Source organism: Polypterus senegalus, chromosome 3, assembly GCF_016835505.1.
Source record: "Polypterus senegalus isolate Bchr_013 chromosome 3, ASM1683550v1, whole genome shotgun sequence".
Lineage (NCBI taxonomy): Eukaryota > Metazoa > Chordata > Cladistia > Polypteriformes > Polypteridae > Polypterus > Polypterus senegalus.
Genome location: NC_053156.1, coordinates 38,945,081 through 38,958,495, shown reverse-complemented (window position 1 = coordinate 38,958,495; position 13,415 = coordinate 38,945,081). Strand labels below are relative to the sequence as shown.

At 41.0% G+C, this 13,415-nt stretch overlaps 1 protein-coding gene across 1 annotated transcript in view; it reads right to left on the bottom strand.

The window, feature by feature from the left end:
• LOC120525040 (fibronectin-like) overlaps positions 1-12,799 on the bottom strand; it is an 84,044-nt gene extending 71,245 nt beyond the window's left edge. The window contains exons 1-2 of the mRNA XM_039746990.1: positions 12,745-12,799; positions 8,405-8,459 (exon numbers count right to left, since the gene is read on the bottom strand). Of these exons, the coding sequence (XP_039602924.1) occupies positions 8,405-8,441 (37 nt within the window). The 5' untranslated portion in view covers positions 8,442-8,459; positions 12,745-12,799. The remainder of the gene's footprint in view (positions 1-8,404; positions 8,460-12,744) is intronic.
• Positions 12,800-13,415: the final 616 nt, after the last annotated feature.

Sequence of the window (13,415 nt, the reverse complement as noted above, 5' to 3'; positions counted from 1 at the left end):
GTCAGTCACCTGATCTTAACCCAATTGAGCATGCATTTCACTTGTTGAAGACTAAACTTCAGACAGAAAGGCCCACAAACAAACAGCAACCGAAAGCCTCTGCAGTAAAGGCCTGGCAGAGCATTAAAAAGGAGGAAACCCAGCATCTGGTGATGTCCAGGAGTTCAAGACTTCAGGCTGTCATTGCAGGCAAAGAGTTTTCAATCAAGTATTAGAAATGAACATTTTATTTCCAGTTATTTAATTTGTCCAATTACTTTTGAGCTCCTGAAATAAAGGGATTGTGTTAAAAAAATACTTTAGTTGCTTCACATTTTTATTCAACCCACTGAATTAAAGCTGAAAGTCTGCACTTCAACTGCATCTGAGTGGTTTCATTTAAAATTAATTGTGGTGATGTACAGAACCAAAATTAGAAAAAAAGTTGTCTCTGTCCAAATATTATATAACCTAACTGTATGTGAGTGCTTGTATTCACCTTGCGATGAGCTGATGCCATGTCTAGGGATTGTTTCTGCCTCGTGCCCAATGCTTGCTGACTTGCACAAATCCCTGGATTGATGGATTTAATCATTAAACATCCTTTTCAGAGATATGGTGGTAAGGTGTTAATAGAATTTAATGGCTGTTCTAGGCAATTCACAACACAGCAAAGCCGAACCTGTTCTCACCGTGATAATATCTCGCACTGCCACCTGCTGGATTCTTATAGTATAAACAGTAAAACAGTTCCGTAGCAGGAGCGTCTGCTGGAGCATACGTCGCTTCACGTGAAGTGTAAACCTGGCCATTCTCGTGTGTGTTCAGACCATAATATTTACACTGTCAGACACGTGCGCTCAAATAATTTGGTTTCTCAGCCGGACCAAGAGTTGGCACTGTTACCTAACCATCTCTCCTTTTGTCTCTCTGTAGACCAGCAGAAGAATCAACTAAAGAGTGACATAACCACAAACTTGTCCTCTGATGATGTCACTTCCTGCCTATCCTGATGACAACTTTCATTTCAGAACCCACCTACCAAAGACATCACTTCCTCTTCTGGCCATCTTCGACCCCTTTCCTGTCTCCTCCATATAAACGCCTCAGTTTTATCTATGAATCTATGTTTTATATGGGGTGGCCATCCCCAAACGATTTTGAGTCTCTGGCTCTCCTTAATTACAATATTTATTTAAAGAATATTTGTAAATAGCCAAATTTCTTCCTCGGCAATAAAAAGATCTATAATGCTTTTCATGGCTATCTGTCTTTCTGTCTGTCTATGTGTTATTTTTCAGCCAGGGATTCTCAACTTCCTTTTCTCTGTCATTTTTGTTAGTGTTAATATTGTTCCATCCATCCATCCATTATCCAACCCACTATACCCTAACTACAGGGTCACGGGGGTCTGTCAGAGCCAATCCCAGCCAACACACGGTGCAAGGCAGGAAACAAACCCCGGGCAGGGTGCCAGCCCACCACAGGGCACACCCACACACCAAGCACACACTAGGGACAATGTAGGATCGCCAATGCACCTAACCTGCATGTCTTTGGACTGTGGGAGGAAACCGGAGCGCCCGGAGGAAACCCACACAGACACGGGGAGAACATGCAAACTCCACGCAGGGAGGACCTGGGAAGCGAACCCAGGTCTCCTAACTGTGAGGCAGAAGCGCTACACACTGCGTCACCGTGCCGCCCCTGTTAATATTGTTATTTATGTTAAATATTTGCATTGGTCTCTGTTTTTAAAATAATTTTTGTGTTGTTTAATTTCTATGTGTCTAAGCCCCTTCTCTTATGTTCCATGTGTTTTGTGGGCAGTTCCCCAAGAGGCACCCTTTGCTTATACAGCCCCTGGCAGCACATTGCGTTTTTATGCCTGGTTCTGGTGAGTTCTCCTTTGATTATTGCTGTGTTCTGCATGTTGACCAGTTTTGCTCCATTTTCTTTAACCTCTTTTCCTTTTTGGGAATTGTGTATTTAGGATTTCTCTGCCATGAGATTATCTATTTTGAAGGCTACTTCTTCTTTGTCTTTTGTGCTCCTCAGAGTTTTTTTTGTGTAATAAAACTTTCCTTTTATGAAGATTCTTTGTTTGTCCTTTTTGTTACACAAGTTGAAGGATGACAGACCCTTACACTGGTGGGACTTTTTTGCTACAGTTTTTGAGACTTTGTTGGCAGGAGCTCCCTAGTTCACAACAGTATGCATTTACATGTTCTTCTTTGTTTGTTGTATTTTGTGGGTGAAACCCCAAGAGGCGGAGCCTCCCTGATGTCACAATGGTAGGACGGCCTTCAAATATTTGAAGCTGGGATGCTGGTCCTTCAGTGGGTCATTTATCGTTGTTCTGGAGTACTGTGATCCCTCGCTATATCGCGCTTCGACTTTCATGGCTTTACTCTATCGCGGATTTTAAATGTAAGCATATCTAAATATATATCACGGATTTTTTGCTGGTTCGCGGATTTCTGCGGGCAATGGGTCTTTTAATTTATGCTACACGCTTCCTCAGTTTGTTTGCCCAGTTGATTTCATACAAGGGACGCTATTGGCGGATGGCTTAGAAGCTACCAAATCAGAACATGTATTACATATTAACTAAAATTCCTCAGTGCTATAAGATATGCTTCCCGAGTGGAGCTTGATTATTTGCTTTTCTCTGTCTCTCTCACTCTCTCTGCGCCTGACGGAGGGAGCGTGAGCAGAGGGGCTGTTTGCACAGTGGATACGGATGGTCCTCTAAAAAATGCCACTTTTTCGCGGTGCTTCGGCATACTTAAAAACCCAAAAGCACGTATTGATTTTTTGATTGTTTGCTTTTCTTTGCGAGCTCTCTCTCTCTCTGAAATTCTCTGCTCCTAAAGAGAAGATCTGTTTGCATTCTTTTAATTGTGAGAAAGAACTGTCATCTCTGTCTTGTAATGAAGCACAGTTTAAACTTTTGACTAAAGGGTGTTATTTCATGTCTAGAGGGCTCTAATAATGTTAACAGGGTGGGAGAGTTTATAAGGGCTTAAAATATATAAAAATAACCATACAAACATATGGTTTCTACTTCGCGGATTTTCATCTATCGCGGAGGGGTCTGGAATGCAACCCCTGTGATCGAGGAGGGATTACTGTATACACTATTATAAGCAGTGAGTTTTCTGGTTCTGGACTATTTTGCTTTTCCTTTTGGGTTTTGATTTTTGTATTGTGTATTGGGATTTGTTTGCTTTGAGTGAAATTTTAGGCAAAGCCTTTTTTCCTTATCACTGCCCTTTTCTGTTATTTTTATTCGTTTGGGATTTTCAAATAAATATTTTTATTTTGAAAGATTTTACTTTGGACTTGTTCTTCCAAGCCAGGGTTTTTATGGTTCCTTTCTTTTGAATTGAAGCTTTGATATTTTGGGACATTTAAGTTATTTTGAACTTTAAAAGACAGTCTCCATTTTGGGCCTAGTTAGGCTAAAGCCTGCATGTGGAGTTTGGAGTGTGGAGGTGAGGCTACCTTGGGGTGAACGTCTTCTGGGCATGTCAGTGAAGGTCCTAGACTGTGTTTGTGGCTTATTTTGGAGGCCTCAACCCCTTTTTTTGCTGTGTCCACGACTCCTATTTATAACAGTATCAACACAGAAGCAATGCTGTGCAGAGTGTGATTGTTAAAACACTTACCTTTCAACCAAGAAATTAGCGTTTGATTTTAACCCATGAGGAAGAAAAAACATTAAATGTAATGATTATAAGTAATTAACTCAAGGACTGTATTTTGTATTAATCATGCTGCAGAGAGCTATATGATTTTTTACTTCTATATGATTTGATCTTCATTTAGGTAGAAAAGGAATTAAGTTTATGCACAGAATTATGTGTTTAACTTGCATTCTTTTATGAGAAAATGCTGACCTCTTGATATTAACAGAACACCCTGTGATATTATAAATCAATGTGAGCAGTTTCTTGCTTAAAACTATAAGAAACATGCCCCTTATGGATTAATAAATAAGGATTTATTCATCTAACCAGACAAAATCTAATGAAGATATTAAAGCTATAAGAATGTAATCTCTTTATAACTAATGTACTGAACTATAAGAAACTGCTTTAAGCTGGTGTTGTGTCTCTGTGCTGATAACGGCGTATTTTTAGGAATGCGAGTGCCCCGAGAACTCTTTATTTTGGGAAGAACCTGGGCACTCCTGCATGTAATAAATCAGGATGTAAACGTAATTTATAGCAATCTATGTATGTAGTCAAAATGAACTGCTATGTTTTTTCTCTTCTCTCTTTGGCTAATGAACAAGCTAGGGGATAAAAGAGAGAATTTTTTTCTTTTAGAGCCGTCTGCCTCAGCCCAAGTCAGCTGCTCTGAGCTGTGGGCAGTCTCGCAGTCCCTCTAACTCACCGAGAATAAAGAAATGTCTTTGTATTTTATATTGATTTCCGTTTCTTTGTCGTTCAGGACTTTCAGCGACCACACCCAATACTTTTGCTTTTCATCAAGCATTTCCCTCATTAGTTTTTGTCATGGCTCCAAGCCACCCTGAGTTGAGCCATATTGTTTTTTAGCGTTTACACAGCTTTCAGAAGAAGTTCAGATCCCCTCACATTTTTCAAATATTGTTATATTGCAGCCTTATGCTAAAATCATCCATCCATTATCCAAGCCGCTATATCCTAACTACAGGGTCACAGGGGTCTGCTGGAGCCAATTCTAGCCAACACAGAGGGCAAGGCAGGAAACAAACCACGGGCAGGGTGCCAGCCCACCACAGGGCACACACACACACACACACATGCCCACACACCAAGCACACACTAGAGACAATTTAGGATCGCCAATGCACCTAACCTGCATGTCTTTGGACTGTGGGATGAAACTGGAGCACCAGGAAGAAACCCACGCAGACATGGGGAGAACATGCAGACTTCACGCAGGCAAGACCCAGGAAGCGAACCCGGGTCTGTGCTAAAATCATTTAAATTTATATTTCCCTCATCAAGCAACACTCAATACCCCCACGTGTGGTCATTTCAATGGACTGGACATGATCAGGAAAGACACATCTTTCTATAGAAGGTCTCACAGTCAAGAAAAAACCATGCCATGTGGTCAAAGGAGGTGCCTGCAGAGAGTAGAGACAGGATTGTATCAAAGCACAGATCTGGGGAAGGCTCCAACAAAAGTTCCTAAGAGCACAGTGGCCTCCGTAATTCTTAAGTGAAGACATTTGGCACAACCTCAATACTTTCTATAGCTGGCCAGCCAGCCAGACTGAACAATCAGAGGGAAGGGCCTTAGCAGAAAAGGTGACCAAGAACTTATTGGTCACTCTAGCTGATCTTGAGAAAATCTGTGTGGAGACAGGAGAAACGTTCAGAAGAACAGCCATCACTGTAGAAGTCCACTGAACTGGGTTTTATAAAGAGTGGCCAGACAGAAGCCTCTCCTCAGTTAAAGACCCATGGAAGTCCCCTTGGTGTTTGCAAAAAGGCACCTAAAAAACTCTTAGCCTGTAAGAAATACGATTCTCTGGTTTGATGAAACCAGGATTAGTGCCTTCTCTGGAAAAAATGAGGCACCACTCATCAAATGCAGAATACCATTCCAACAATGAAGTGTGGTGGTGGCAAATAATGTAGGATTGGTTTTCAGCAGCAGGGACTGCATGGGATTGATGGAAAGCAGAACAAGCAAAATACAGAGATGTCCTTAATAAAAAGCTGATCCAGAGGGCTCTAGACCACACGCTGAGCTGAAGGTTTACCTTCTAGCATGATAATGACCTTAAGCAACTCTGGGAATGTCGTTGTGTGGACCAGCCAGAGTTCGAACTTGAGCCCAATGGAGCGCCCTGTACATTGCTGCCCACTGATGTTCTCCATTCAGCCTAACAGAGCTTGGGGGGGATCTGTAGAGAAGAATGGTAGAAATTTCTCAAATCCAGGTGTCTGAAGCGTGGCAAGTCGGACCCAAAACTGGAACTGCTGCTAATGAAGCTTTGACTACTGTATATACTCCCGCAGATAAGTCGGGACTTGATTTTACAGTATAATTTCTGGTATTTTATAATGTTGGTCATATAAGTCAAATGCAGAAAACTCACCTATGGGTACAAGGGATTATGATATGCTAACGCCCACCTGAGAGAGTAACCACGGAGCACACGGCCTTTTTTTGTATGTGGGTGCGGCACTGCGCCGTATTGGCTCTGCTCCTAACCTCTCGCTCTCTGTTGTGCCCACGTGACCACGGAGTAATACCCGGACTACTCCAAAGAAACGTTTGCACTGATTTGTGTTTTTTGTATCTCACACCCTCATTCACCATTATCGTAACAGCATCCCTTATGTACGATGGAGCATTCAATCAGAAGACAATATGAAGCTGGTTTTAAATTAAATGTCATTGAAGTAGCGAAAGAAATTGGTAACTGTGCTGCTGCAACAAAATTCGATGCATCTGAGAAACTGGTGTGAGATTGGAGGAGGCAAGAAGATGTTAAAAAAAATTAAGTGTCGTATTTTTGAACGGGCTTATAAGTCGGAGTCTGATTTTATGGTCGATTTTTCGGGTTTCAAGACCCAACTTATACCTGAGTATATACGGTAATACTTCATTTTTTATTTGTAATAAAGCTGCAAAAATCGTGTTATCACTTTGTCATTTCTGAGTATTGAGTGTTGTTTGATAAGGGAAACGCTGAATTTAAATTATTTTAGCAAAAGACTGCAACATAACAAAATGCTAAGAAAGTGAAGGGTCTGAATACTTTCTGATGGCACTGAATTTATTGCAGTCTCACCCTTTCACCATCACACCAGCATCACACCCTGGGTGCCACTGTTTCCTTGTCGTACTTGAAGCTGCAGCACATGTCAGGTTTTTGACAAGTGGCCCCTCTTAGAGAATTGGGGACAGTTGGCTCAGAACTGTAACACTCATAATCTCCTAATGAATTGGCATTAATGATTGTATTTGCTATAAACAGAATCATTTTTCCTACCTTAAATTGACTTTGAACTATGGCCATAATGCCCAGGCAAAGCTGGAAGGAGAGCTACAGTTTCAAAATGATGTGATATCTGGCACTGCAGAGGTTACGAGGATGGTGTTGTGATTGCCCTGTCTGCAGTTTAACAAAGAAATCTGGATTCAATTCCCAGATACCGCATTTAACTTTTTTAACCTTCACTGTTTTTGCAGTTCCACCCTTCGCGGGGCCGTATTGTTTCTGTAGCAACTTTTTGCTATTTGAGGTTCTTCACATCAGATGTAAAAACCAAGAATGTTGGATGCAAAGCCCAAAAACAGATGTGTACTAATATTTTAAAAAATGTATGAGTAGTAGAGGTTAGTAATTTACGAGGGATGTTCAAAGAGTTTCCTCACCTTTTTTTTAACTCTATTAAGAATTTCAAAAATAAGTTACACCACTTTTCTACATAGTCACTTTCCTTTGCAATGCAGTTTTCCCAGCGTTGTGCCAACTTTTTAATGCCATCAGCAAAAAATGTTTTTGGTTGAGCGAGTAGCCACTGATGCGCTGCTGCTTTCACATCAGGGTTCTTTCTTCGTTCCTCATGGCTGTAGCTGGACGTCCAGAGCCCCCTGCATCTGTCACACTAGTACGGCCATTTTCAAACATTTCAATCCACTTATAGATGACTCTACGAGAGAGAACTTTATCCCCATACTGAGCATGCGTGCAGAGATGAATTTATGTTCCCGGCACACCTTCTGCCCACACAAAGCATATGACAGAACGCTGTTCCTCTTTGGTACAATTTATAAGTTTCATAGCCATCTTCACCACAGGGTGACAACTCTTATACTAAACTGCAAGGGCAGCCAGCTTGCCAGACAGAACTAGTCACATGACACTCTCAGACGTGACTAATTACTATTTCCTCCCACCTTCACTGTTTCCAATGAAAATTGAAAACTTTGGGAACGTCCCTCGTATAATTTGAAATGACTTTTTTCCTTTCTGTCATTAGGCAGAGTGGTAGCTCTTAAGCTAGGGATCTGAGCCAACAATCGGAAGGGTGTCAGTGTGAAACCCATAAATGCGAGAAGTGACTTTACTCCATTGGGCCCTTGAGCAAGACCCTTAATCTCCAATTGCTTTCTCCTGGGTATGACGTTAATCTGCATCCAGCTCTCCAATTTACAGGGGACACTTGGGGGTTAGTGGCAGGATTAGCACACCATAAAAAAAACCTCACACTGTTCTAGAGTGGTGCTGAGGTGTCACCCACTCCACTCGGGTCCCAATCCAGGTGGTTTGTCATGTGGTGGGTGTGGCAATGAACTATCAGTACATGCTCCCAACTTCCCCCTCCTTTCTGCCATTCCACTTTCTGACTTGGGCAATTCTGGGTAACATATCCAGTAGAACATGTTAAGATCAGAGAGTCGTACTCACCTAAGAAGACAAATGCTGCCAACTGCTTGACTTCCATATTCAAAGTTAAAGTGCACTGTAAAAGAATAACGAAAGGTGGAGCGTCAAACACTGTGTCACCAGTAATGCATCTCAGAAAATACTCCTGAAGCCCAGAAGGAAGAAACAGCACCACAACTGAGGGTAAACAGGGATGGAGCTTATCCTGTCACCCCTGGCCAAGGCAGGAAATGGCTCAGGAAAAGGTGCCAGGCCTTTGAGGAACTGATTTGATTAGGAATTAGATCTGCATCCCCAGCACTGGGGTAGAAAAGTAGAGAATGGTGAGGACAAAGGATGGGTCTGAATTTGAGATACGTTTGCAAAGACATGTGTTGGTGGTTATGACAGCTTCATGCTGAACACAAATGTAATTTCAGATTAACTGTATCACAAAGCCATTTGGAGAAATTAACTTTCATTGAATTTAGTGTGTTTAACCGCTTAATGATGCTGACACATTGCATGAGTTCAGTTGAGATAAAATTATTTTGCTGCAGATTTTTGTTTATACTCCATGGTGGTTCTCCCATGGGGGAAACAAGCTTTGTTCCCAAAAGAACAGTCCACATGAAGGTTCAAGAAATGACCTTCACATATTTATATCTGTAACATGCTTCACAAACAGCAATGCATTGGTGATAACAAATTTGTGAAATCCCAGTACGTTCCTCATTTTAAAAGGACTCTTGCTGCTTCCAGTTACAAAGGCCGAGGTCAGCATTTCTCAATTTCTTAGTCTCCTGCTACTATACATTACAGATTTCTGTTTTGTCCACCTCTCAGTCACATTTTCAACTACCAAAGGCCCAAATTCATACGAAAAGAGCCTTCCCAGAATGAAATGGGTCTTTATCAAGTAATGGGTCTATGAGGAACCACTGAACCCAGTTAAGTGCCATTAAAGATCCAGCATTTTTAAGAGCATTTGTGCTGCTTCTCATTTCAGTGACCAACAATGGTTGGCTGGCATTGATGAATTCTACTTGCCCTGATTTTGGTTTTTCATCTTTGTAATGCCCTGCTGAAATGTGCTGGCTTGAAGCTTCTTGTCAACAGGCTGGATGTCGTTTGGTGCCGATAACATCCTTGAATGAGTTCCATGTGATATCCTCCGGCTGCTTTAGCAGATCTCCTAATAACTTGTCATCGATGACATGTCTGATTTGTAGGCAAGCAAAAATGGCCTCCTTAATCTTACCATCAGTTATTTATGGAAACGTCTGCCTCAAATATCGAAATTCTTCACCCTTCTTAAAATGGCTTTTTGAAGGTAATTCATTTTTTACTTTCTCGTATACGAAGTATAGGGAAAGTGCTATAATCGTCCAAAGATTCAACGTCGAGATTTATTTTAAACCTCTTGAGTCAGATTATACCATTTTTGGAGTTAGGTCAACCAAATTCTGCCTACAAGTATTAGGTACAAAACGTAGATTTCTATCAAATTTTGGGCTATTTCCGTTAACCAGAAGTGGTACTTTACCTTTTATTTATGCAGCTGCAGAGTCGGATTTATTCAACTTTTATAATAATTGTTCAATATATTAATAATTTGATTTGATTTGTTGTTGATGGTTCTTTAATGTACATAATATAAAAATATAATCATTGTCTTGTGGTTTACTCTTCAAATATCCATCTCCATATCTGAGTATACGAGAAAGTCTCGGGAAGACCACGCCCGATTTTTAAGATAAGTGTTTGTACAATTTGTTTCCATGAAAATCCCCAAATTTATAATCATATTTCATTTGTAAGTTGTTTTTTAGTTGAATCTGTTCAACAATTCTGGGTAGAGTTTACTACAATTTATTCCATAATTGCAACTACATTAAAAAATAAATCTTTGAATTAATTTTTTATGTCAAGATTTTCCACTTTAATAAATTAAATAAATCCTAATTAAATAAAACATTATGTTTACTATAAGCTGCATGATCTCAATCAAAGTTGTTAATTACATAATTGGCATTATATAGTGGCCTGACTAATTAGAAAAAGTCATTCAATAAAACATACAATTTTTATAATTGAACCACTAAAATAATAATAACAATATTGAAAAAATCCAAATAAAGATTCAGTCTAACGATGATGTTGCCCCTGTCCAGTTCCCTGTTGGATGGATTTCTTAAGGCACCATGCATTTGTTTTCAGAACTCAGGGAATGAGCTGGATTCGACTTCAGTAGCTAAGACACAAAGCATGAGCCAACCCTAAAACTGACATGCAAAATGCACAATCATAAAGACAAAAACACTGCAATATACACGTCAAAATATCAATACAATCCTGAAGGCCCTGGCTTACCTGTGACCCTGAACTAGAGACACAGGCTAGAAAATGGACTGATGGATATTCACAAAGTACAGATACATGGATTTAATAAACAAATACTAGTTATGATCTTAAAGCATCCAACTCACAGCAGAGATGAGTAAAACAAAATCCTCCCCGATTTGAATGGCCATTACAGCATTACATTTTACATACAATTTAGATGAGAACAGGCCATTCAGCCCAACAAAGCTCGCCAGTCCTATCCACTTGTTTCCTCCAAGAAAACATCAAGTCGAGTTTTGAAAGTCCCTAACGTCTTACTGTCTACCACACTACTTGGTCGCTCATTCCAAGTGTCTATCGTTCTTTGTGTAAAGATAAACTCCCTGATGTTTGTGCGTAATTTACCCTTAACACATTTTCAACTGTGTCCCCGTGTTCTTGATGAACTCATTTTAAAATACAAGTCTCGATCCAGTGTACTAATTCCCTTCATAATTTTAAACACTTCAATCATGTCACCTCCTAATCTTCTTTTGCTTAAACTGTAAAGGCTCAGCTCTTTTAATCTTTCCTCATAATTCAACCCCTGTAGACCTGGAATCAGCCTAGTCGCTCTTCTCTGGACCTTTTCTAGTGCTGCTATTTCCTTTTTGTAGCCAAAAACTGCACCCAGTACTCCAGATGAGGCCTCATCAGTGTGTTATAACGCTTGAGCAGAACCTCCTTGGACTTGTACTCCATTCTGTTAGCCTTCTTAATGGCTCCTGAACACTCTCTGGCAGTTGTTAGTAAAAAGTCCATTCTTCTTCTTCTGGCTGCTCCTATTAGGAGTTACCACAGCAGATCATCTTCTTCCATATCTTCCTGTCCTCTGCTTCTTGCTCTGTTACACCCATCACCTGCATGTCCTCTCTCAGCACATCCATAAACCTTCTCTTAGGCCTTTATCTTCTTCTCTTGCCTGGCAGCTCCATCCTTAGCATCCTTTTCCCAATGTACCCAGCATCTCTCCTCTGCACATGTCTAAACCATTATGCATTCTAAATTGTAATTTCAATTTTCAGGCCTCCTATTGTGTATTCGAACCTAACAGTTTTACTTCCTATGTGTAATACTTTACATTTATTTACATTGTCACAAATCTGCCCAAGCCTGTATGCTGTCCAAACGGATTTGTGATCATCTGCTAATCCACCTATCCTGGTATCATCTGCAAACTTAACCAACTTGTTACTTATATTCCTATCTAAATCATTTATATATCCATTACAGATAGCAGCAGCCCTAACACTGACCCCTGCTGGTCACCACTCTTAACATCGGCCAGTTCTGATGAGGTTCCTCACACCATCACCCTCTGCTTCCTGTGTCTATGCCAGTTCTGCACCCATTTACACTCCACACCCTGCACTCCCACTTCTTTTATTTTGATGCCCACCCTCTCATGTGGCACCTTATCAAATGCTTTCTGAAAGTCGAGATAAATAACATCATGTGCTCCACTTTGATCGTATCTTTGTTTCCTCCTCTTAGAATTCCAGCATGTTAGTAAAACACGACCTCCCTCGTCTGAACCCACACTGACTGTTCAGTAAAACTCCTGTTTATGTGTTGCTCAATCTTTCCCATAATAATTCTTTCCATTGACCAGACGCTACATGTGAAAGTGACCTCGTAGGCGGCACATCACTAATAAAAAAGAAAACAAACACCTCGGTACATCTGAACTTTACTCCTAATTGGTTCTGCTCAGATCAACTGATTTGTGTATAACGCTCTTCACTGAATATTGCCTTAGGGCACTTGCATATGTTTCCATTTTAATAAAAATTTTCATAAATAGGCTAAATATTAACATATTGTACCATTTTGCTCCTGTAAGTGCAGTTTAAACAACAAAGAGGAATGAAATATTTCTAGTTTTTGTCAAAAAATAATCAAAGTGCCATCAAACCAACACAGGTGGCAGGTTTCAAACCACACCAAACTGTATCAGTAGCAGCCTTGAATCCGATAAAGACGGGCACATGCCATACCTTATGGAGCTCCCAGACACTTTGATGCAGCCGTGGAGAAGAGAACAGCAATGGCCCGTAGCTCTTGGCGGCCAGAATTTATGAAGGGGACTGAAATGCAGACAGCGATTTGCATAAAGCTGGGAAGTGACAGTGCAGCAAAGATCTGAATAAGTAAATGTGTGTGGTCGTCAGACATTCAGGAGCTTCACATTTGGATATCTATAATTAATGTTATTTATTTAAAACTATATATGGCACATGGGCGGCACGGTGGCGCAGTGGTGGTGCTGCTGCCTCGCAGTTAGGGGACCTGGGTTCACTTCCCGGGTCTTCCCTGCGTGGAGTTTGCATGTTCTCCCCGTGTCTGCGTGGGTTTCCTCTGTTGGTGCTCTGGTTTCCTCCCACAGTCCAAAGACGTGCCGGTTAGGTGGATTGGCGATTCTAAATTGGGCTTGGTGCGTTTGTGTGTGTCCTGTGGTGGGTTGGCACCCTGCCCAGGATTGGTTCCTGCCTTGTGCCCTGTGTTGGCTGGGATTGGCTCCAGCAGACCACCGTGACCCTGTGTTCGGATTCAGCGGGTTGGAAAATGGATGGATGGATATATATGGCACATGTTACTGTCAACAGGGTGGCAGACCCCAATGCTCCCCGCCTTTGTTCATTTTCACTCTTCATTCCATCTTAAACAC